The following is a 23,122-nucleotide window of genomic DNA, read 5'->3' as shown; positions in this document are numbered from 1 at the left end:
GCAGTGTTTACAAACGCTTGAGCAAAGGGCAAAGGCAGCCAGAGGATTCACTGCACATCTTTGGAAAGGATGAGCTGGATGCGAGTCGAATGACAACCAGAGTCTTTATTCAAATAGTCCCTTAGGATGTTTGCAGACATACAGACACACGTACATATTTACACTCTTACACACCTCACAGAGCTTGAACCAATAAATTAAAACAAAAAGAGGGCGGGGGATTTTTTTTTTTTTCCTTTTTCTTTTTTGTCACGTAAGAAACAGCAACTCCCCGAGGCGAGGCTGGGGAGCCAGCTGGAGAATCGCAAACAGAAGCCAACACGGACACAACCCTGCCCCAAAAGATGCAATGACAGCAGTGTGCTTTTCAGCAGGAGGCCACTTCATACTCTGGCTTCGATGCACTCCAGTTTGACTATTTCATCCAGCCTGCAGCCCTCGGCTTGGGCACAGTGGCTCAGGTGGGCACTTGGGCTCTCAGCACCTCTCGCTTTGGGGGTCTGTGGGCAGGCTGCTGCAGTCTGAGAGTGAGGGGAGTCGCATTCATCCGAGGTAATGTCTGGCACGTCGTCCGACTGACTGTCGGAACTCTCCAGGTCGCTCCGTATGCTCTCAGGCTGGGCCAGGGTGATGTCCCAGGTTTTGCTGGCAATGCAGTCCTTTTGCTCACAGCTTTGGTGTTTGCATGTCTGCTCCTGCTCACCATCCTCTTCCTCCTCCTCCTCCTCTTCCTCATTCTCTGCCATTTGGGTGTGGACATGCAGAGAGTCCTCCGTACTGCTGCCGCTGGCCAGCTGGTAGTGACTTGGTTTGGCTTCGATGTCCACCTGGATCTCCATGTTATTGCACTCCCTGCAGAAACAAGCACCCTTGCGTTACTGGGTACAGTTACTGGGTTCAACTGGGTCATCACCAGGCACTGCATCACTGTACCGGGAGGATCACGTTTCCCAAACATGAGCAAGATGCTGCTCATCACCCCACAGCATCTGGGAAACAACAGCACTCGCTGCTGCTCTTGAGTCCTCCTAACAGCAGCAAAGATCATCCCCAGGCTGTGAGCCGGGAACTGAACTGGGAAAGCACCAGAGTCCCCATGAGCAGCCAGGAACAGACCCTGAGGGTCCCGGGCTGCAGATCCCCTCCTCAGCCTCCACACCACACATGGAGGATGCTCCCAAATTGTCCCCAGTCCTCCTTCTGTGCTAGTAAAAGGATCAATCCGCTTGCCAGCTACACAAGAGTGGACTGGTGCAACTACAGTCATCTCACCACCCACAGCAGCACGTCACAGAGCACAGATTTTTCCAGGACACCCACTACCAACACTCTTCTCACCATTGCATGTCCTCCTACCTGTCCTGGGGGTTGTAGGAGCTGATGATGGAACCAGCCATGGCTCGAGTGCTGGCGTTATCGCTGATAGCCCCCAAGCTGACCGAGTCTTTGGGGAAAATCTCCTTCTGGACATCTGCCTGAACTTCCAGCCTGCAGGAAAGAAGAGGATTCCTCAGAAATGCCTTAGATGGTCCCCAAGGGGCACCAAACAGTTGCTGTTCATCATAGGAAAGCAAGAAGCCCTCTGTGCTGGCGCACCTCGGCATGACAGAGTTTAACCCCAACGGTTCCTCCCATTTAGTCTCATTTTTGGCTCCATTTAGGTAAACCCATTCTGTTTTCCATGACGAAGGTAAAGTTGTGTTTATATCTATGACTCACGCAACTCCTGCGAAAAACGATTTCCACAGATCTAGCGCACAGCCATGATTATATCCTGGCTGCCATATCAACACGTGTCTCGAATTACTCAGCAAACTGACTCACAGGCAAGCTTAGAGGAAAACTGTGGTGTAACCTCCTGACTTGGAAAGCAGTGACCCTGCTTGCTATAGACCACTGGAGAAGAGGAAGCATCAAAGCCTCTAGACTGGGATAAGAGGACTGGAAGATCTTTAAGCAAGCCAAGCAGGCATCTCTGCGCTGTTCCCAATTAACCTGAGGCATCAGCTCTGCAGTTTCAAGGAGCTCAGTAGGGACAGAAACTTATCTTTTATCCTCTTTGCAAGAACCAGCCTAGCACTGACTCCAGAAGTAGCCTGGTCTGCTGGGACTGGTTATTCTACAACAGACCAAGAACTAAAAATACTAGGACATGAGTCCTAGTCAAAGAAGGACCGCTCGCAGTCTTGGAGAGCACCCCAAAATAAGCCTGCTCAACCGACACAGGCCTTGGGAGCCTCTACCCCTTTCTCGCTGTGCCCATCAGTTCAGTTACCTGCTGTACTTCCCCTTGCCTCCCGAGAGGACACCACCACTCAGGGTGCCGCCTGAGAGGGCGGCAAAGCTGGCCGTCTCGCTGTAGTTGCCCTGCATCACACTGAGCCCATCGGTGGGGCTGCCGCTGGTGCTCAGCACGCTGGTCAACCCCTCAATGCTGCTCTCGCCAATGCTGGGGTTCTTCAGGGCTCGCCAGGCATCAGCCACTGCAGGGAAGAAGAGCACAGGAATCAGAATCAGCAAGGGAACCGTCTGGCTGCGATGGCGCTGGCAGAGCTGGGGGTCAGACAGCAGGCAGCGTGTATCTCGTCTCAGACTGCCTCCCTGCCTCATCCATGGCAAGGAAGAGCTGAGATTTTGCTTTCAGAGCTACACAGCTGATCGCCAGAAGACTGAAGCAAAAATAACTGCTTCTAGCCAAAGCCAGGTAAAGACAGATGTTCAGATTTGGGAAAAGTTAAGACCCCCTACCATGTCATTACAAGAGGCAATGACAGGGTCTTGCTTCACCCCCTTCCCTTCACCAGTGATCACTTTACCTGTGATTGGTCCATCATCTTCATCAAACTCGATTTTCACACCCTTTCCGTTGGCGGTGCTAACTCCACAGCCACCGCCTCGGCACAGTGAGATCGGCACAACACCATAGACGTAAGCCAGCATGATGGGGACTCCAATACCTGGAGAGTAGGATGCGCTGGGTTAAGAGGAGCTTAAGGCTGAGCTGCGTTGGGCAGACAGAAAGGACTCTTTGGGGTAGGGACACTTCCAGTTGTGTTTACTCTGCTTTTAAAGGCCCTACTTCACAACTTTGCGGATAGACAGTGGAGCCCTTCGTTTGTGCTGCTGCACTGCAGAACGAGGGAACGCCAAGAGCGCAGACAGCCTCAGCTGAACCCCCAAGACATCAGCCACCAAACCAGGCCATGGGTAAGAGACAGCTCATGTCTCAAGGGACTCCGCTATGGGCTGCGGCACAGGTAACTGGTGCTCCAGACAAGCCCTGTGCTGGCTCCAGGCCAACTCAAGCACACGAGGATGTGCAGCCTGGATGTGAAATGGAGGGATGTGCCCAGAAGAGCACACAGCAGCAGTCTGCAAACTGCCCTTTGGCCACCTCCATCTCACAGGGCTGGGCTACCCACTTGTCTCAGTGACTACTGGCCCACCAGAAGGGAAAGGGACTGTGTCCACTTACCAACACTGACAGCAGCGATGACTGGAGAGGCAATGACAGACAAAGTGACCCCACCAGTAATGGCCAAGTTCCTCTTGTGCTTAGAAGTTTTCTTTCCCTCATACCTGCTGTGGATCTGACAGAAGGAGAAGCACCAGGTGAGAACAGAGCCTGGCCACGAGCAAACACCAGCAGAAGACATTAATAAGCTTGTGATTTTACAGTCTTGTCAGCTGCATTAGCCCTTAAAGAACCTCATCTTGACAACAGATCTCCTCACAGATCAGACCTAGCAAGCGGGTCTGTGTTTAAGAAAAAGAAACAGCTACAAATATGGCGCTGACATGCCATTTCTTCCCTCTCAACGCCTCTTTATCAGCACGGACACACAACAGTATCACGCAGTTTGGGGCAGCAGGTCAGCATCAAAACACGAGTGACTTATGCAAGCCAAAGAGTGATTCTCAGGGTCCAGCCACTGTCTCACAGAGCCCGTCATCACAGGATGTGTTAAAAAGGGACCAGGTTTCTCCTTGGGTGCTCCTGGTTCAAGGCAGAGGCACAAGAGCAATGCAAAATGCATCTGAGAGGACTTCAGCCTGAAGGGCTATCAGCCACCACCTTCCCTCTCCCCACACAAAGCCCAAAACATAAGACAAGGTTTACAAGAGACAACTGAATTTTGGTTCTATGAAAAGATCCACCCTTTGTACCAGCTCTAAATTTCTGGTCAGATGCCTTAAGTACAGAAAACACCCCAAAAGCCCCAGATCCCTCAGCTCCAACCTTGTACTCTCCACACTTACCTTCCTCCCGACATACACAGGGATGCCAATGACCATAGCAGGAATGGCAATGCCAGCAATGAGGGAAATGCCTACAGGAGCGCCAATCAATGTGCCCAGCTGCCAGAGAATCTTCTTTTTACGACTCCATGGCTTTTTGCCCCAGAATGTACAGCCAGAGGGGCTTAATGGAAGGGGAAAAAAAAAAATTACATTAACACCACAGCAATTCCTAAGTGTTCCTGAGAAGCCCAAGTTCAACTTCCACATGAACAAAACTCAAAACTTAGGAAGCGGATAGACAACACTGAAAAGGTTTCCCTCTTTTTCCCCCATCAAGATTCATTTGCTCATCAAGGCGATTATCACACTACTGGGACTATGTTTAATATCCAGTATGTCAAGAGCTCTCAAATACAGTTGTATCAGGAGGAGCTTTACTTGGTGTGGAAGAGCATCCTCCTACTGTAACGTGGGGAGAAAGTTCAGATCTTTGGGTCAGAAAGAAGAACATTTTACTGACTGATTGGAGAGGCAGGAGGATGAAAGGCCAACGCACGAAGGGAACTCCTCCAAACAGCCTCAGAGAAGCGCGTGCTACCCCACCGGCAGGAACCCAGGCGTGCTGCTCCCCTCCTCACCTGAGGTAATGCAGATCCGAGATCTCCTTCATACACAGCCAGCAGAACTCGCAGCCACACACCGCACAGGTCATGTGGTTACAGCTCCCATCGTTCATCTTGATGATGTAAGCACTGCAACGCGGACATGGCTTGATGTCATCAGCTATGGGGAGGAAGGACGGGATTGAGTTGGACTCTCTGCTGCGAGTATGAAGAATCAACGAGGGGGATCTCGTTATGGATTGAAACCCTTGTTTTCTGTGCGGGCAGAACACCTTTGCTAATCACAGATAAAGTGGGGGTGGTTGTGGCTTTAGTTTATCTTCAGAGCGAGAAGATAGTATTGATGAGACAGATCCCACCAAAGCCATTTGCCTGGACAGCAGGGACTGAGAACAACAGTCACTTCAAAAAGCTTATTTTAGCCTTGAATGGGATGTATTCCAGAACATGCTTAAGTGCTGGGAACAAGCCATACCTGCCCTGTGCTAGCCAAGGCAACAGCGTAAGAACGAACCATTACTAAATTGCTCCATTGTGGTGATTCATGGGCCAAGAACGACAGAACAATTGGGAGAACAAGGCACCGGAGAAACTCCGAACCTGGCCTTCAACAGCAGCCAAAAGGGGAACGGGGTCTGCAGCCGCACATGGGGTCCGGTGCAGGGGCTGTCCAGTCCCCAGTTTGCTGCTGGCAGAGCAGGATAAGGGTCCTTCATCTCTTCCTTAATTCAAGCGTCATCTGATCGCAGTTACGCAATGGCTGCGCAGTGGTTCAGGGCTTTGCTGGCAGCCTCTGCACCACTCAACAATATGAAATCCAGCTGCTGAGACCAGCTCGCACCTTATTAATCACTATATTGAATCCAGCAAGAACAGGGTGGGGAAAAACCACTGTCTCAGGAACCTCCCTTTCAGTGGCTAAGTGCTAAGCTCTTCCTGGCAGGGATCTCCTTTAAAAGGATGAAAAAACTCAGAAACTATTTTTTGCTTGCTGGTTTGTACCACAGGCTGTGGTAGTATCTATGCTGTCCATTATCAGGCCCTCTAACTGGGGCATGTTGAACCTTGACGTACCACTAAGCCACCTCTGAACCACCCACGACAGCTCCATTCTAAGTAAGCGTATTAACATTTAAACTCCTGACATAGAAGGAAAAGCAGGGTGTTTTGTTTGGGGGTAGGGCAGGACTTTATGAAATGGCCTTACTGCCCACTTCCAGAGTCAATACAATTATTTTTAACAAACACTAACTCAGCAGACACAGCAGCTCCTACCAGGCAGTGTAGGAGTCTGTGGGTTGGCATTTTTTTCTGTACCTGACATTACTAACACCTAACAGTGCACGGAGTGAGGCTCCCCACACTCAGCTAGGCGTGAATGCTACTCTTTACTACCGCAGCAGGCAAATTTGAAGCTGCAAATGTAAAAAGTGCCTATTTGTTCAGGGTTTAGAACAGCAAGAAGCGAGAACATCCAAGATCAAAAGAGCCACAAGCTTAGCTGGGGCGGATGAGGGGAGCTTCCATGACGTGGAAGGACCCAAAGCACATCGTCACCTACTGATTTGTTTTGCGTTCTTGGAGGAGCCTGCCAGATTTCTTCTAACACACACGAGAAGGGGAAATGACTCTGAGTTTCCCAGCTGTTCTCACCCGCGGCTGCCGGGGACCCTCAGCTGTGCCACGCAGCAGCGTTCCCCACAGGGCTCTAACACTCCCCTGCTTTGACGGGAGGGGGTTTTTGCACGCAGGTGGCTCTTTCTCAGCTTCACGGGCATAACTGCAGCACTGAGTAACTAAAAAAACGTGTGAATCCATACCCGGCCCGGATTCCTGTCCGTAACTGAGGCCTGACGTGTGCTTGGTCCGTACTCGGAGCGTCTGTGCCCTTTGCTGGCGGGCCATGTCGCAGGTTTGGTTGGGATGCCATATCTGTTTGCAGTGATAGCAGAACTCCGTCTGGCAGCCGTCCCTCTCGCAGGTCAGCTTGGGGCAGCTGGCACAGCCGTAGGCAATAACCGCGTAACTGGAGAAGGAAGACACCAGGTGAATTAGTAAAAGACAAAGTTATCAAGCAACAGTCCAGTGATCCTTTTAATTCAGCCTGCCCAGGGTGGCACGGGAGGCTATCGCTGCCTGAGCTGCTCTGCTCAAAGCAGCTGGTTGAAGAGCTGCTGCAGTGAGCTCGCAGGCTACGCCGAGCGACGCGTGCTTTTACCCCTGGAGCCTGCAGCAACGTTGCCCCACGGGGCAGGTCAGCCAGTGCAGTCGGTCAGCCCACCTCTCCCACCTCATTTCTTTCATCTTATTTCCCATCACCGTCCATACAGCAGCCTGCGCGCTAGACAAATTCCTGCTCTCTCCAGTCCTGTGGCTTGCGCTGCAGGGCCTGAAATTAAGTAGTGCTAATTGGGTTACTTGGGGCAGATACCTTTTACGCAGACAGCTTACAATACCGAATTCTCTCCTCGACGACTGCTGGCAGTTCTCACTGTCAATTCACACAGACCAGATTTGTCTTGCCCAGTACGCCCTGCTAACAGCTTGCTGTTTCTGCCGATTCAGGCTCCTAGGACAGGCTCATGCTGCTCTTTCCAGGCACCTGTGGCTAAACACACATACCCCAGTTCCTTAGGACAGGCATATGGGTGGATGCAATATGGCCTGGAGGAGTCTAGGAAAGCTGAGGTTGTCCTGGGCACTTCTATCAACCGAATGATTCTAAAAAAGTGGATCAACAGGGGTTTCCACGTGCAGCTATCTCAGGATAGCTCTCTCAAGATAGCTGCACGTGGAGATCAAGCTCTTGTTGATCTCCGCAGAATTGCCTTTTTTTAAAGAGCAGTGAAGAACAATGCTCTGCCTCCAGAGTAAGCCAAAACTGGAGAAAAACCAACTGAATGCGCAAGAGAGGGAGGCCAGGTTCAACCAGCTCACTTTTTCTGATAGTAGTGTGACGCTTCCAGAAGGAAGCGTGCTGCGTATACAAAAGCGTAAGCAGCACCACCAAGCACCGCTATAGGAAAGCTGACTTACAGCCATCTAGGATGAGGTTGTTTCCACTGGCAGAGGTTGAACTGAGCAATTCCAGAAGCGCCTTCCAGTTCTGCGACACCAGGATGGCAAAGGGTATTTTTGTTGTTCATCCTCAGTATTTTTGTTAGCCGTCAGAGGAGACTAACTCCTATTTAAGGTTTTATATTTAGAGCTTGTGTAGCTCCAGTTGTATTGCCTCTTCTCAGAGGCAGCAGCGTGAGAACCGCTGAATGTGTCACACCACAATGATTCACATCCCGTGGGAGTTTGAGCGACTTCATCCTGCCAGGGTACGACATAATCGCCAAAGAAACAACATCTCTGCGCCAAGCGCAGGGCCAGGAAGCACGACTACAGGGTCTCTGCGTGCATCAATGGCTGCGCACTCCTGCACGTGAAGCCAATATTCGAGGAGAGACGGGATACAGATGGCCTGGGGGTTTGGGAGGGACAAACTTGACCCACATTGACTCCTACGCATCTTGTCTAGGGAAGATCCCACTAAGCATCCTTACCCTGCCACTATCATACAGCCAAAGATCTACCCCTGGCAAGAAGTAAAAAAAAAAGCTTCATCTGACCAGCTGTGTTATGACACACTGCTATTTCAAATCATAACAGCGGGCTTGGAAAGCTCACTGTAATATATTAAGCAACCCTGTGCTCCAAATTAACCCCTCACTAGAGATGTAGGGGTTTTTTTTAGACACTGGAGCAAATCCTATGAGAAATTAAAATCATCACCGTTTATATTTTATTCCTAGAGCTGCAAACGACAAATATAATGAAAAAGCCTACAGCTGTGGGGAAACAAACTGCATGGCTGTCTATTAGGGAAACAAATAACACATCTCCGAATTCAAGGTCAACTAGAAAGAGGCTGTTGAAGCCTTCGATTAGCCACGGCAGGATCCGGATGGCCAACACATGCCCCCTCTTCACCTGACCTCTGACGCATCGCTGCGTTAAACAGCCACTTCCAGGCTCAACCCCAGCAGATGAAAAGGGAAACTCTGACTTTTCCCCACGCAGTAACGACAGCGAGTGTCTTCCCGAGACCCCAGGAATAGCACAGCTCCACTTCCAGCCCACTCCTTGGATGGCCGCGAGTTGCCTCTGTCCCTCCTCCTGCCGCTCCGCAGGAGTCAGAGCCTCACCAGTTGCCTCCAGCCTCATTCACTGAGCTCAGCCTACACAGCTCCGTTTCTTTAAAGGTTCTGTTATTCTCCCAAGCTTCCAGGAGAGATGCAGTGTGACAAACACTACACAGCGACGCCACCTGATCGTAGCAAGGGAAAAAAAAAAAAAAAAAAAAAGCTGCAAACATGGAAAATGATTTGTATTGCGATTGATGGCGCATCAGTTGACCAGTGTTTCCATGGCAACACGCACCCGTGTTGTGTTGGTCCTCCTCCTCCTCCTCCCCGGCAGCACAGCCAGGCTCTTTCATTTACGAAAGACTGCGGTAAGCGTGGAAGGCATAGGATGCTGCGTGCCACACGCCCAGGGTTCTGTCCGCCATCGCTCAGCAGCCCCTCGCTGCCGTCACCTCGGCGGTGGGTGACACCCAGTGCCGAGCATCGCCGTGCCCCCAGCCCTACGCTCCCGCTCTGGCTCGGTACACCGGCACTACTACGGTGGGAAAGCCCACTGTAAATAATTCATACCCTGACTTCGCATAAGCACAGCGACACAAGCTCACTGGGAAGAATGAATGGGGTGATTAATTCCTCTCCCCGCCGGAGGGCTGATTCCAACAGCCTTTGTTCGAGCGCTGCAGACACACTAGCAGCACCGCTCCGTGAGAGCTGCCTCGTCTCCAACAACCCCAGGGTCGCTTCTTGCTTCTGCCGGGCAGCTCAGAGGAGGGTGCCCGTGCACGTCGCTTGGCTCACCCTGCTAACTAGCGAACTAGGGAGGAGGCTTTTGCTCACACGAAGAGCTGTGCGTGACACCAGTCTGCCCAAACCCCCCAAAGCAACGGTCGGATCAGGCTCAGGCTGGGTTACTGTCGAAGAGGCAACGCCCTCTGGGCCGTGCTGGGGCTGGCTCCTTCCAACCAGACAGCCCGGGTGACGCACGTTGCATTTACACCTTATCCTGAGCGCAGATAAATATCACAGCAGCCAAAGAGCTGAGATTCGGTAAGCAGGAACCGGATTTTCTCTAGCTGGTTAACAGCAGGGGCATTCCCTCTGGTATTGCTCTGTGGGCAGCATAACCTCTCCCAGCTCTATCTCCCTGATCTTATCCCCAGCGCTAGTAAAAGATCTAGCACTTGATTTTGCTTCAGAAAGGAGCAAAGCTGTTGTTTGCTATTAACGTTGCCCTCTGAAGAAAAAAGTCCTCATACAGCGATGCTCAGAGGCTGTGAAACGGGTAACCTGAGCCAGGTTAACCAATTTGCATAGGAAGGCTATTACAACGCTCTGATTAAATCTTCACAACCCTCCCACCACACTTTCCATTCTGACTACTAGGTCAGACTTTCCTTTCATGTTCTTGCTACCCAGAATTGCAATTCAAGCTGAGTTATAGCCAAACTTCGCAGCACTTCTCTAAGTTTCCTGAACAAAGCCCTTTTCCAGGCAGCTTTGGCTTATGCTCAAATAGAAACTTAACCGAGTTCATTTGAAGGAAAGGAGAAGAGAAAATGAAAGCAACACGCAGACAACTATAAAGTCATCAAGCTTGGCTGGGCTGACTTCTGGACAGACATTTCCTCACTTAGGCAATGGCTAATGAGTCAACATCACTCCTCTGTGCCATGCATTCGCGTCCCCACTGGGAAAAAGTAACCGTTTACGGTTCCTTCTTCCCCACCACGGAAGCTGCAGAGTGTCCCCATGGCTCGCAGCGATACATGCGGCCGGGAAACTCCATACTTCCCATTTGTGCAGAAAAAAAGCTTTCTTTTTAAATTAGGGAAACGATGGCTCAGCTAAAACCCCCTTCAAGTCCTATCACTCGTACCCGATTTGTCTGTATTTCCACAATCCCCAAGGTCACATCCTGGTGCTCTAGTGAGGTAGTAGGGACAGGCAGAGTGTCATTTTGGTACCCAAGGCCCATCAACTGTCCTGAAGAGACTGCTGCCAAGCAAGCAAAGAACACCTGCAACGAGAGCTCTTCACGGGACTGGGTAGGACCAGAAGTGTGTATTAGCAGCAGCATCTCACTGGGGGTGAGCCGCCACCCCCCCCGTGCTGTCCTGGGACCCAGGTGGGGACAGACAGCACCCCAGCAGTACAGTGGGTGGGATACCATCCCCAGGGCCTGCTGGGGACGAGGAGCATCCCACTGGGACAGTGGGTCCAGGACCATCCCAGCTGGGATGCCATCCCCAGCTGTCCCAGCACCTGGTGGGGACAAGCAGCACCCTATGGGGACAGAGAGTCCCACCACACCCAGCTGTCCCAGGAGCTGCTGGGGACAGGCAGCACCCCACCCGGGCAGGGGTCTCCCCTCCCTGAGCCATCCCAGGATGGATGGGTGGGGCAGCACCCTACAGGGACAGCGGATCCCCCCCCCTCGCCCCAGGCTGTCCCAGGACGGAGGGAGCAGCACCCCACCGGGACACCGCGTCTCCCCCGGCACTCACCCGCAGTCGGGGGCCGGGCACCAGCGGCAGTCGGGGTCGGCGGCGAGGCAGCGGCGCAGCATGAACTCCTCGTACTTGGCGACGAGGTGCGGGGAGTCGCGGAGGAGGCGGCGGATGTCGGCGGGGTTGAGGCGCTCGCTGCACTCGGGGCAGCAGATGTTGACGCGGGACTCGGTGATCTCGATCCGCAGGTACTGCCGCAGGCAGGCCCCGCACGACCGGTGCGGGCACGACAGCAGCCGCGGGGCGTTCTCCGCCGGCTGCCTCACCAGGCACAGCGGGCACTCCAGCTCCTCTTCGCCGCCACCCTCCGGGACCACCGGCGCTTCCTCGGGGGCGGCGGGGGCGGCGGTGGTGGGGGCGGCGGGGCCGGCGGGGCGGCGGGAGGTGGCGGTGGGGCGGCGGGAGGCGGCTCGGCCTTGGTGCGGCGGCGGCCGCCGGCGGCGGAGGCGGCGGCGGCGGAGAAGACGCTCTGGAAGGAGAGGCGGCGGCGGCGGCCGGGCTTCGGGCACTTGGCGGCGGCCGAGTGGATGGAGGAGGAGCGCGGCGACTCGGAGTCCCGCTCGGAGCCCATGGCTACCGGGGCCGGGGCGGTGGTTGCCAGTCGACGGTGTCCGCCCGCGGCAAGGGTCCGTGCGTCGCGGCAGAGCCGCGCGAGGGTCGTTCCAGGGGCGAGGGGGGCTCCGGGCGCTGCCTCCGCCGCGCTGCAACGACAGCGGCCCCGGAGCCGAGTGAGTGCGGCACCGCGCCCGCCCCGCCCCGCCCCGCCCACTGCGCAGGCGCCCCGCCCCGCCCCGCCCGTCAGCGGGCGCGGCCGCCGGCGCCGCCATTTTGGTTGCGGGCAGCGCCCCGGGGCAGGCCCGAAGCCCCCGGGCAGGCCCGAAGCCCGCGGGCCCCGGTGCAGCGGCGGCGGCGGCTGTTCCCGTCCCCGTCCCGCGGCAGCGGTACCCCGAGTGCCTCCGAAGTACCTCAGCGACACGGGGCAGCGCGGTAGTGCTGCGCACTCCTCTCCATAGCCCGGCTCCCCTCAGCACCTTGGCTCCCCTCAGCATCCCGCCCTCGGCGCTGACAGGGCCGCAGGGCTTGCCCGGAGCATCGCTGCCCACCCCAGGGTGGGCCATGGCGGCCTGCTGGCCTCACCCAGCCAGAGGCTTCCCCCTGTCCCAGGCCTGGCGCTAATGGTGAGTTGTGAAGGAGCCTGGTGCTCTCCTGGGGGCAAGTGGAGGGCTGTTCCCCCGGGGCAGTCTGTTTTTTAACACATCTCTTGTTGGAGAGGGGGGTCTATAATGGTTTCAGGAGGCCCCCCTGAATTTATTCATCCTGCTGGGGCATCTTGTCCCTGGCTGTTTGGCCCTCCTTTATAATATTTGTGAAGAGTCGTGTGGAGATTTACTCACTCAGGAACTCTTCCCCCAGCGCAGGGTTTAGTCTCTTTCATACAGAGGCACTGAAACTACAACCCACATTCTTACTGCAGTCATGCAGAAATTTAAAAGCCTCCGTTTCCTTCCAGGGTTCCCCCGTGCCCACAGGGGTCTGCCAACCTTGTCTCCCGTTCAAAGGCAGATAAGCTAACGGGAAGGACACTGCCTCTTATTATGCAGGGGAGGCGAAGCAGAAAGATCTGCTGTGTCTATGAAGTGCATGTTAAATCGGCACAGAAGGGGCTGCTTTCCCTGTAGACTGTCAGCTTCTGACTGGACAGACTGTAGTTACTCATGTGATGAGACGAGCGTGGCTTCATCACTGTCTCCCAGCTATCGCCATTCCTGAAATAATTTCTCTCAGCAAAGCCTATTTGCATAGTTATTACCAGGCTCCTTCCCGCCTGCCGAGGGCCCCGTTCCGTGCCTCTGGGATGGAGAACAAGGTTTAGCGAACCGAACCCAGGCTGACAGTCGAAAGCACCTGGGTTTCGGTGCTCGCGCTGCCTGACTTGCTGTAGGCAAAGACCCCGTGCCTGTCTGTACAGCAGAGATAATGATGACGCTTCCCCATTTGATGGACGGGTGAATGAAGGCACAGAGGGAGTAAATCACCTGCATAACAGCACAGAAATGAAGCTTCCTCGTCTCCTAATACCCTTCAGCTCTCCTGTTAACCTTCCCTGCGCTTTTCTTCATTAATTCTGTGCCTGCCATACACCCTCACTTAGTGCTTATCCCAAGATGCCTGCTGCACCCAAGTCCTTCCCTAGATTTTATGTTCCCGAGACATTTGTCAGCTCTTCCTCACCTTTGCTGCGCTCCGGCATTCCTGCCACAACACACATGGCTTTGGCCCAGCTGGAAGTTTTGGACAACACTTAGGATTGGCCTCAGAGTGTTAAATTCCTGCCTGGGATCAAGAACCCTGTTATTAGCAAGCTAATTTAGCAAGGGAGCCAAACAGTTCTGCTCCAAGAGAGGCAGGGATGCTACAAGGGTGTCTGTGGAGCGCGTTGCCCCTGAGCAGTGTTGAGTTGCTGAGCTCCGGTCCCTGGCAAGTCATGGGCAGGCATGAAGATGCTTAGCATTTCTCTGACACTTGTGATGTGGAGCTCGCGGAGTGAAGGGATCCTCTCCCCGTCTCACTGGCAGGAAAGGAAGGCCAGAGAAAGAAAGGAGAGATGTGGTACCGGTGTAAAACAAGATTATATTGAAATTAGCTATTCCTGTCTGAGACAAGCCAGGTATGAGGCATCTTTAAATGGCTGTCGCTACCCATCTGTAGCAGAGACTGTCTTGGTTTGATGATTTCACTAGAAAAATCACACTCCTGACTGAAAGAGAGAAACCTGAACAGGACTTGTGTGTGGGACGGATCTCCCAGACAGCGCTCTGACAGCTCAGCCCTACGTCCTTTGCAGCGCAAGAGCACAGACTGTAACTAATTGTGGGCAGGTTTCATCTCAAAAGCTAATGTCAGACAGGCCTGAATTACCAGTAGTGCAGACACAAACAGAGAGACAGAGAGCAAAACCATCTGGAGTCCCTGGGAAAGGCATTAGTTCGCAACGTGCTGATGGGGCAGAAATGACTCTTCATTCCCTTATATGAGGAATCATGATACAAACAGGGCTGGGGGAGGCCAGGGTAAATCCGAAGGGCTCCCACTGACTTCAGAGCCATCTTCCCTGCTCCCGAGCTGCGCAGACCTCTTGCCAGTCTTTATATGTTTGAGGGAATTCAGTGCTTTTATGGAGCTCAGAGATACAGACTTCTAACTGTCCTGACCCTGCCGTGGTCCAGACATACCATCTACTTGAAAACAAGTTCTGCATGGCCGAGGTGTTTCTCCGTGGCGAGTTTCCGTAGCCCTTGCCAGGAGCAGAGGCTCCTGCTCAGCATGTTCCTGATGAGGGAGCACTTTGAACCCGGTAGTTTGTTTTGATTCAAACTGAAAAAAAACCACCCAGCCAGGACTTGGGGCTGGGAAGGAGAGGGCATGGAAGCGGGCTGCCAGGGAGGGGAGGAAAGAGGCTGATTGGAAAAGTCACCGGATTGGGAGTGAGATCAGATCAGTCCCTCCCTGGGGCTGCAGGGAAACCATCACCAGTCTGACCGTTTAACTGAGGGATATTTGAAAAGATAAACAAAAAACAAAACAAAACAAAAAAAAGAAAGGGGGGGAATTCAAACGCTTCAGTGAACCGCTCCGCAAATCCCAGCTCCGACAGGCAAATTTGCTCTTGCTTACGCTGGCAGAAAGCTGGAAGACTGCCAACTTCCGACCCCGCTGCTTAAATCAGGGCAGGATTTGGCACAGGCGACTTTTAAAGCCACCTGAAGATGCCCTATCTCCCAGGAAGGCTTCCAGCAGCAGTGCAGGGCGTGCTTTGTCCAGGCACCAGTTGGAGCCAACCCGCACTGCCCGGTGCCGTTCCCAGTCTGGACAGAGCAGCCGGGGAGGCTGGGCTGGGCTGAACCTGCTTTTGGGAGGCACAGGGCCACTTTCCAGGGAAATACCCCAGCCACCCACATCCCAACCCCCCCCCCAGCAAAGCAGAGTGACAGCTCTGTCACTGGCTTCAAGGAGGAAGAGCCTCTGGTGATGTAATGAAAACTCCCGTTCGTAATTCAGAGAGTGAAAGCAGAGGCTGGCTGCCGGGAAGGGATTGCAAAACTCGACTCTCAGACTGGGACTATTTGCATGGAGGGCCTGGGGTGTGCTGCGGCCGGGGATCTTGCTGCGGTGGGGTGCTGGCAGGCAGGCATGCCGGCTTTGGTTTGCAGCCGATAAAATAGAAACTCTGGCTCCTACCATGTCCCCTTTGCCCGCCCCCCCCTTTCCTGGTTACCCAGATATCACAGGTATGGTAAATAATTGCCTGTTGCTCTTATCCCTGGCCTGCGGGATGCAGGGAGATGTTGAAACAGCTATTTCGGGACACACACAGATTCCATCTGCCTGAAACCTCCAGGTCATTCTGGCACTGAGGTGTGAACCCCTCCCTGGAACAGACTGTTTTCTCTAGAAGTACATGGGTCTCCTCAGGGTTTCTCCCTCTCTACCCAGGCAGGGATGGGCGGATGTTCATGGGTCACAGGCTGTGTTTCAGAGCAGATGGAGTTTAGAGAAAATCCAGCTCATGTTGCTGCTTTCTGAAATAGCCGCAGACATGATGAAATGAGGGAAGGAGGGGAACAGCTTTACACCAGGAATTCTTCCTTGTTGCCGGACAGGGGCACTCTGGAATGACTCAGCTCCGGTCTCGCTAGGCAGGTTGAGACCTTTGGCCCTGCTCAGGTGGGACAGCGAGGGCTGTTAAAGGGATCCAGATGCATCGGGATTCACCAGTGCCAAAATGCAGATGATGGTTTCAAGGGTCTGTCTCCTGAGGACCCACCACGGGGCACAGCCAGGTACATGCTGTGACCTTGCAGACAAACCTGAGAGGTTGCTGTAGTCACAGCATCTAGATGAAGGTGAGAGGGACAGACAGACCCAAGTAGCACAAAGGTAGTTTTAAACCTCTCAGAGGTGCAGTGGGGGGGTCTCGTCCCGGCTCCCTGCCCTGAAGAGTCATGCCAGGAGCATGTGGGCCTCCCTTAATTTCTCCTCTGGGGGCCCCAGCTCCCCTGTGTGCAGGGCAGGGATGGCAGTCTTGGTCTGTAAGATGGGTTCAGCGAAGCTTAACTCTGAGAGCTTTGAGATCTGTGGTGAGAGATGCTTTGCATTCACGAGGTAGCAGCTGTGTATTCAAGAACTGAAGCTCATTGGGGTCATTTTCTGCCAGGGCCCTGGGGAAACACTGGTTTGTAATGACATGCACTCTGATCATTTCTGAGATGGAGATGTCATTAACGGCCATTTATGTCTCTCCAGGGAAGACACCAGTGGCTGGGGAGGGCTCTCCCCAGTGTGCAAATCTGCACACACTTTCTGGGTTGATCTAGTTAGTTCATGTTCTGTTTGCCTCTTGTGGTCCCCTGAGATGTGTTCAGGGAAGGAAGAGATGATTCTGCTTGACTCCCTTTTTCTCTGCTGGACTTAACAAGGATTGACATTCTTTTAAATGAAGAGCAAAAGGCAGGAGATGGGAGCCCTGGGATCAGAAAATCAAGGCTCTTCCAAGAGGATTGTTCTGGTTTACTCTGTGGTTACACCTCCTCTCCCCTCCATCTCCCCATCCCACTCTGCTCCCTCCTCACACCCACATGCACAGCACAGCAATCTTCCACTCCCTGCTGTGACTTTCCTGGGAAGATGCTGTCATGTGAAATCCTGGGAGAGAGTTACCACATGGAGCTCTCTAAAAGCATCGCGTGTCCCTTGCAGAACAGGCCTGCAGACGGAGGAACGCTGCGCTCCCCCTCCTCGAAATCCTGAATGCGCTCATGGATGGAGGTGGGGGGAGCAGGGATCATCTTGTAAGCTTGGGAGCCGCCTACACACATGGCAAGTCTTGTCAGCAGCTGGTAAAAGAGGTGGAGGTGGGGAGATTCTGAGGGGGAAGAACTTGGAGGCTTGCGTGCCCACGTAGCTCACCATCCTGTCTCCTCCAGGGCTCAGCCAGCCAGGAGGGCCATGGGCTTGGCCCCGTCGCTGACACACGTGCATTGAAAGGAGACCCCGAACAGGGATGCAGAGATAACTACCGTCTACTTCAGCAATGACGTAAAGGTAGGGAGTGTTAAGCAATTACTTATAGTAGTAATCTGACATGCTTTTCCCCTCTACAAAAGAAGCATTTCCTTTTGTAATAAAAGCACAGGCTGTTCTGATTTCTTTAGACACCTGCTGTCCTGCACACTCACTGTACAGCTTTGGAGATAGAAGTAACAATGATCCCCGCTCTCGATTCACTCTTACTGGTGACCTGCTATGCTTAATGACAGGGGATTTAGAACTGAGAAGGTTTAGCACAGTAGGGTGCTGCCATCAGGAAAGTGCTGGTCTGATCCCTACAGTACAAGGAAGCAGCCAGACTCCCTCCTCACCCGAGTTGTTAAACAGACAATTTTGTGTTTGGTGTTGGCATAAACACAGGCAAATTAGTCACTGCAGAAAACCCCAGTGCCTGTGACAGCTGGTTGTGGCTAGGAGAAGGTGGGGGTGACAAACACCTCCAATAGCAGCAGGCAGCTGCCTGTCCGGGGCATGTTGTGCCAGGGTGGCGGTGGCCCGGCACTCAATGGGAGAGCCAGGTGCACCAGCAAGAGGCATGGAGATGGCACGGCAGGGCAGGAACCTAGCACTGGCTCTGGAGGCTCTCCTCTCTGCTCACTCCCTGATGGCAGCTGTTTTTCGGGGTGCTCGGCATCTTGCAGGATGTGAGCAAACCTGGCCGCAGCAGAGGCAGCAAGGATCAAGGTGAAATCTTCAGGAGGACCATTTGCGGAGGACTGAGGAAGAGTTTGTTCTGCCCTCAAGAGAGCAGATGCAGAGAAGCTAGAGCACTGGCATGGGGCTTGATTTCTGCAAGGAGAACAGAGTGAGGCACTGGCCTGGTTTCCAGGAAAGGAGAACAGTGTGTCACAGAGAAGGCATTGAAACGATCTGAGGCTTCTGCCTCAGCTTTCTGTCTCACTCCTGCAGACATGTGGGTGCTTGGGAGTTCAAAAGGCTGAATTGCAGGCTGTCCTGCAGCTGGCGCAGGACAGGAAGCCGTGGGCTTCTCCTGCAGAGCCGTTGTTGGCGCATAGACCACAAACGGTGTCCCTGTCTCTGCTGGAGATCCCTGCACGGCTCAGCATCTTTCTCGCTACAGTGCTGACCTTTGCAGTGGGAGTGTGGGAATCGGAGCTGGATGGGAAGGCTTGGTACGAGGCACTAGCTCTAGTGGCCAGACCCCCAAAGAGACACTGGCAGCCCTTCAGCAGCATCTCAAAACCTCACAGCATCTCTGACATCCTTTCCAGCTGGTGCATCCTACCAACAGAGGTAGGGCTTGGCACACCACACGTTTCCTCCACCTGACCCACCCATTTCCTATTTTCTGCAGACATGACAACTAGTGAGTTAATCCTGCAGGCCATAAACTAAGCTGTATTAGCAGACACCATCTGTCCTTTTTCATTTGCTGATGCACGACCTATTTTGCTGTGTAGTGGAGCAGGCACTGCAGTTTTGGTGCTTGCATGTTGCAGTGTCCCTGTTGCCAGGGTATAATCCACTGCTCGCAGTGACCTGCTAATGGGAGAAGGCTCCAGTGAACTGAGCACCAGGGGGACCTGCTGTCGTGGGCAGGTGGTGGCTGTAGCCTGTCCCTATGGCTGCTTGGCCTCAAAGGAGGTTTGAGTCCCAGTCCCACAAAGCACCAGTTAACACCTGGGAAGAGAAAGGTCTCAGCAGAACTTCAAGGACAAGAGCATGACTGCGCTCAGCAGGGCCTCTCCTTACCTGGAGCCCCTTCAGAAATGGCCATGGGGAGGTCACTGTGAAATAACACCCTCTTAGAGCCACCACCCAACCTTCACAGCCCTGCACAGGGGCTGGGGACAGTAAAAAATAAGAAAAGTGAAGGGGACTGTTTTCATCTTGGCAGGGGAAGAGAAACATCCACACTCCCTCACTTGCCAGGAGGTCACGGAGAGACCTGAGATGTTCAGGACCATTGGGAGAATATTAGCATGGGGCTCAAACCCTGCCGTCTGCTCCTGAGGACACAGACGTGGTACTTCTTTCCCCTGAGTAACAGCCCTGCACTTCTTTGTCTCGGAGGCAAAGTTTCCAAAACACGTACCACTGCAGCACCTCCAGAAGTGCCGTAACACAGAAATCATTCTCATACCAAAGTGGGGTTCATGGGAGCAGGCCATGTGGTGTGCTCAGCACTCCAGCCATGCTGCTCGGCCTGGGGCAATTCCTGTGCTTTAAAAAAAATGAGCAATAGCAATCACAACGGGACAGGGAAAGACAGGAAGAGAATTCTTTCTTTATCTCTCCAAGGGGATCTGGTCGTGTCTTGGAGCAGTCTGGTGACCCTTGTCTGGGTACAGAAGTACAGACTTCATTAAAGGTCATAAAACCATCAGGATATTTCCAAGACAGTTATCATATTTATCTTAACCAACTCTCAAAGCAATTCCAAAGGTTAACGCCTTGCTGCATGAAGCCGCATTTCCTCCTGAATTTACCAACATTTTATTTAACTCAGCGCTGGTGGCAGAAATTTTCCCTGAGCTCTGAAATAAAGAGCAAGGAAATTCTGTCGTTGTGTGCAGTTAGGAGTCAGGGAAGGAACTGAGCACAGGGGGGTCGGTGCTAACACACTCATCTGTTACTCAGAACCAGGGCGGTCGCTGACCTCTGCCTGGGGTCCCAAAATCAGCCAGGGAGTTTTCAGCTTCCTGCCTCACCACGCAACAAAAGTGGAAGAGAGAGTGGAAGGAGTTATTCAGACTGACCTTGGCATTACCAGATGACTTCTTTCTGAATTAGCTCAGTTGCACCATTTGGGCTTTCTGAGGAACTCTCAACCTGCTGGATAGGATGTGGCCTGAATCCACCCACTTCTGTGCCATCAGTGTCCCCTGAGTAGCCAATGCTGGCTGCTGCAAGGACTGTGCAAGTAAGCTGGCGTGGCCCTTTCCTGCTAGTTCTGCTCTTTTCTCGTAGAAACTGGCTTAAGCTCTGAACCCCAGGGTTTCCTACTCTGCTGCAGCTGTAATCGGTGGTAACTTCTGCACAGTCTCTGCCTACAGAGATGCTTGACCCCTTCGCAAATCTTGCTAAGCTTTGGATACCCACAGCTTCCAGTAGCAATAAGCCCTGCTGTCTCCTTCCTGTCTTTGCTAAGCTTTGCCCAGTGTTCCCTTGTCCATGCTGTGGACACTCACTTGGCCCCTGTACCAGATGTGACAAGAAATAATTACTTTCCTGCAAGATGCCGTGATGTCCCTACCGCTCTCCTGCAAGGTGTGATCTCCCTCCTGCACTGTGGGGAGAGGGGATGGTAGCTGGTGTCAGGGTCTCTGTGCTAGGAACAAGGTTTACTTGCAGACTGCCAGCTTGGGGTATAAATCCCCACAGCAGGACTGGTCCCAGCGTTTCTTATTTCTTTTTTTGTGCTTTGGGAAGCGAATTGACTCAAGAATTGTCTTGATCTGAGGCCAAGGAACAAACATCCCCCCTTCACAGGCCACGGGCCTCTCCTGTGCGCCATGTGAGGAAGAGGAGCAGGGAAGGGCAGTGTTTCGCCAAGACTAGAACATACCCAAATCTGTGACTACTGTCAGGAGGTGGGAAGAGGAAGAAACAGCCCATGCGGTCAGCCCTGGAAAGGGCAGTTCCTGCCGAGAACTGGCTGGGGAACATTCCCATTTTCATAACCAGCAACAGCTGTCAAAAGGGGAAAGAAGAGTGATTCTGGACCCTGCCAGCAGCACCTCCCATCTGCAGCCGGGACGGGAGAGCTGCAGAGTGCTCCCAGCACAGCCCTCTGGCCCCGCAGAAAGGAAAACGTGTGTCATTTTCCAGAGGGCTGAGCCAGCACTAACCAGGTGGGAAATGTATGAGTGTCTCACTTTGAAAATCAGCTTGATCAGGGTTCCCTTGTCTCAGATGAGATCTTTCCCCAGCCTGACCCTTGGTTGCCAAGCCCCTGCCCTCAGCCTGCTTCAGTCCAGGGCTCTGTTCTCTCTGCAGCAGAACAAGGTGGGCAAGGGGAGAGGGGAGCTGTAGTTTGGTGCATCCTTCATTCCTAGGCCAGCATGGAAAGGTAAACGGGGTTTGTCCTGCCGGGGTTTGCCACTGACCCACCCCTTCCCTCCCTGGGTCTGACGCCATGACCACAAGCCCATTCTCTCTAACTTCTCTTCAAGCAGAGCCCACCTTTACTGCAGCCAGGAAATTCCTCTTCTCCCTCCCTCCTCTCCCTCACCCCTTCACCACCGTGAGAAACCCTCTTCCCTCTCTGGGGCTGATATCATCTGTGGGTTGCCTTAGCCAGTGTTTAAGCAAACTAGCCCCTGTGCTGTCTGAGGAGGCTGGACTGTGCACAGCAGAAAACTGAGTAGGAGGTTTCTGGGGCGATCAGCGTGCACTGAGACCTCAAAGGCTTCTCTGAAATCAGGCCCTGCTGTTGCTCCATAGCATCCTTCTAACAGGGAAGCAGCAGCTATGACCGTCTCTCATCTGCCCAGCCCTGCCCTTTCTGATCCAGGCTGCCATCCCAGTTCGCCTGAGCACCAGGAAAAGTCCAGTGCCTGCCACTGAAAGAGCAGTAGCTGCCAAGTGCCTCCCAGCTGTCTCCAGAGTTACAGGATCCCTCCCCAGCATAAGCCCTGCAGTCTCTCAGGGGGCAACTGTTGGCAATAACGGCCCTATTTAAACAAAGCAGAGACAGCCGGACTTTACGTGGCCTCCCTCTGCCTTTCCCTGCCCCCCTGCCGTCATGCATTTTTGGGGAAAAGCCTCTCAAGGCAGCGCTGACTCCTGTGCTTCCCACTGTACGTGCAGCTCAGCCACAGCAACATGCTGGGGTTCACGTAGCTCTGGGTCCTGCTCCAGCTATTCCCGCCCACTTTCCATGGATCTCCTGCAGGATTCACAGCTCAGCACCCAGGGGTGCTGCCCATCCCCAGACACGTAAGAACAGTGCTCTCAGCATGGGATGAGCACCAAAATTGCAGCTGGAGAACCTGGCAGTGGACATGGAGCAGAGCCCTGTCCCCGGGCTGAGGACCAAGAATGCCTCTTTCCCAGCACACCATCCAACAAGCCAAGGCTTTGAGCCTTGCCAAACCCCAGTGTTTGTTCCTGCATTTGGCAAGCAAGAGATGGCAACAAAAGCATGTGCAAGGCAGAAAGAGGAGTTCCAGTGAGGGAGGGAAGTGGGTTTCTCTTGGGTCTCTGTGACCTTTTCTGGTTTGGAAATAACAGAGATGTGTAGAGACGCTAACAATGCACAGCAGGGTGTTTCAGCTGCCCCAGCAGCAGAACAAACCCTGTGGCCTCCTTCAGTCAGAGGAAACTGGAGCCCAGAGCCAGCCTTTGGCTGCTGGGATGGAACCAGTGGAAATCCAGCTCCAGGGAGTCAGTGCCTTTGCCTGTTTGCAAGGAAAATTTATTTGCAGCCATGGAGCCTTGCTATGGGCACCTTGTCTTCCAGCCCTGGTTCTCTGGGATACGGGTCCTGCTGTGTGATGGGAACAGTTTTTCTTCTGCTGACAGCGGCTGAACCAAGTTCTCCTGG

General features: G+C 53.5%; 1 protein-coding gene across 1 annotated transcript; it reads right to left on the bottom strand.

The window, feature by feature from the left end:
- Window positions 1-85: 85 nt before the first annotated feature.
- On the bottom strand, window positions 86-12,129 carry RNF19B (ring finger protein 19B). Its single transcript, XM_050909995.1, is given in 10 exon segments — window positions 86-852; window positions 1,357-1,488; window positions 2,276-2,483; window positions 2,817-2,957; window positions 3,476-3,590; window positions 4,261-4,423; window positions 4,881-5,025; window positions 6,686-6,891; window positions 11,503-11,848; window positions 11,851-12,129. Coding segments are annotated over 10 exon segments (2,151 nt in total). The 5' UTR covers window positions 12,077-12,129; the 3' UTR covers window positions 86-383.
- Between the last annotated feature and the right edge of the window lie 10,993 nt (window positions 12,130-23,122).

Source organism: Gymnogyps californianus, chromosome 22 (assembly GCF_018139145.2).
Source record: "Gymnogyps californianus isolate 813 chromosome 22, ASM1813914v2, whole genome shotgun sequence".
Classification (NCBI taxonomy): domain Eukaryota; kingdom Metazoa; phylum Chordata; class Aves; order Accipitriformes; family Cathartidae; genus Gymnogyps; species Gymnogyps californianus.
This window is presented reverse-complemented; position numbering and strand designations above follow the sequence as displayed.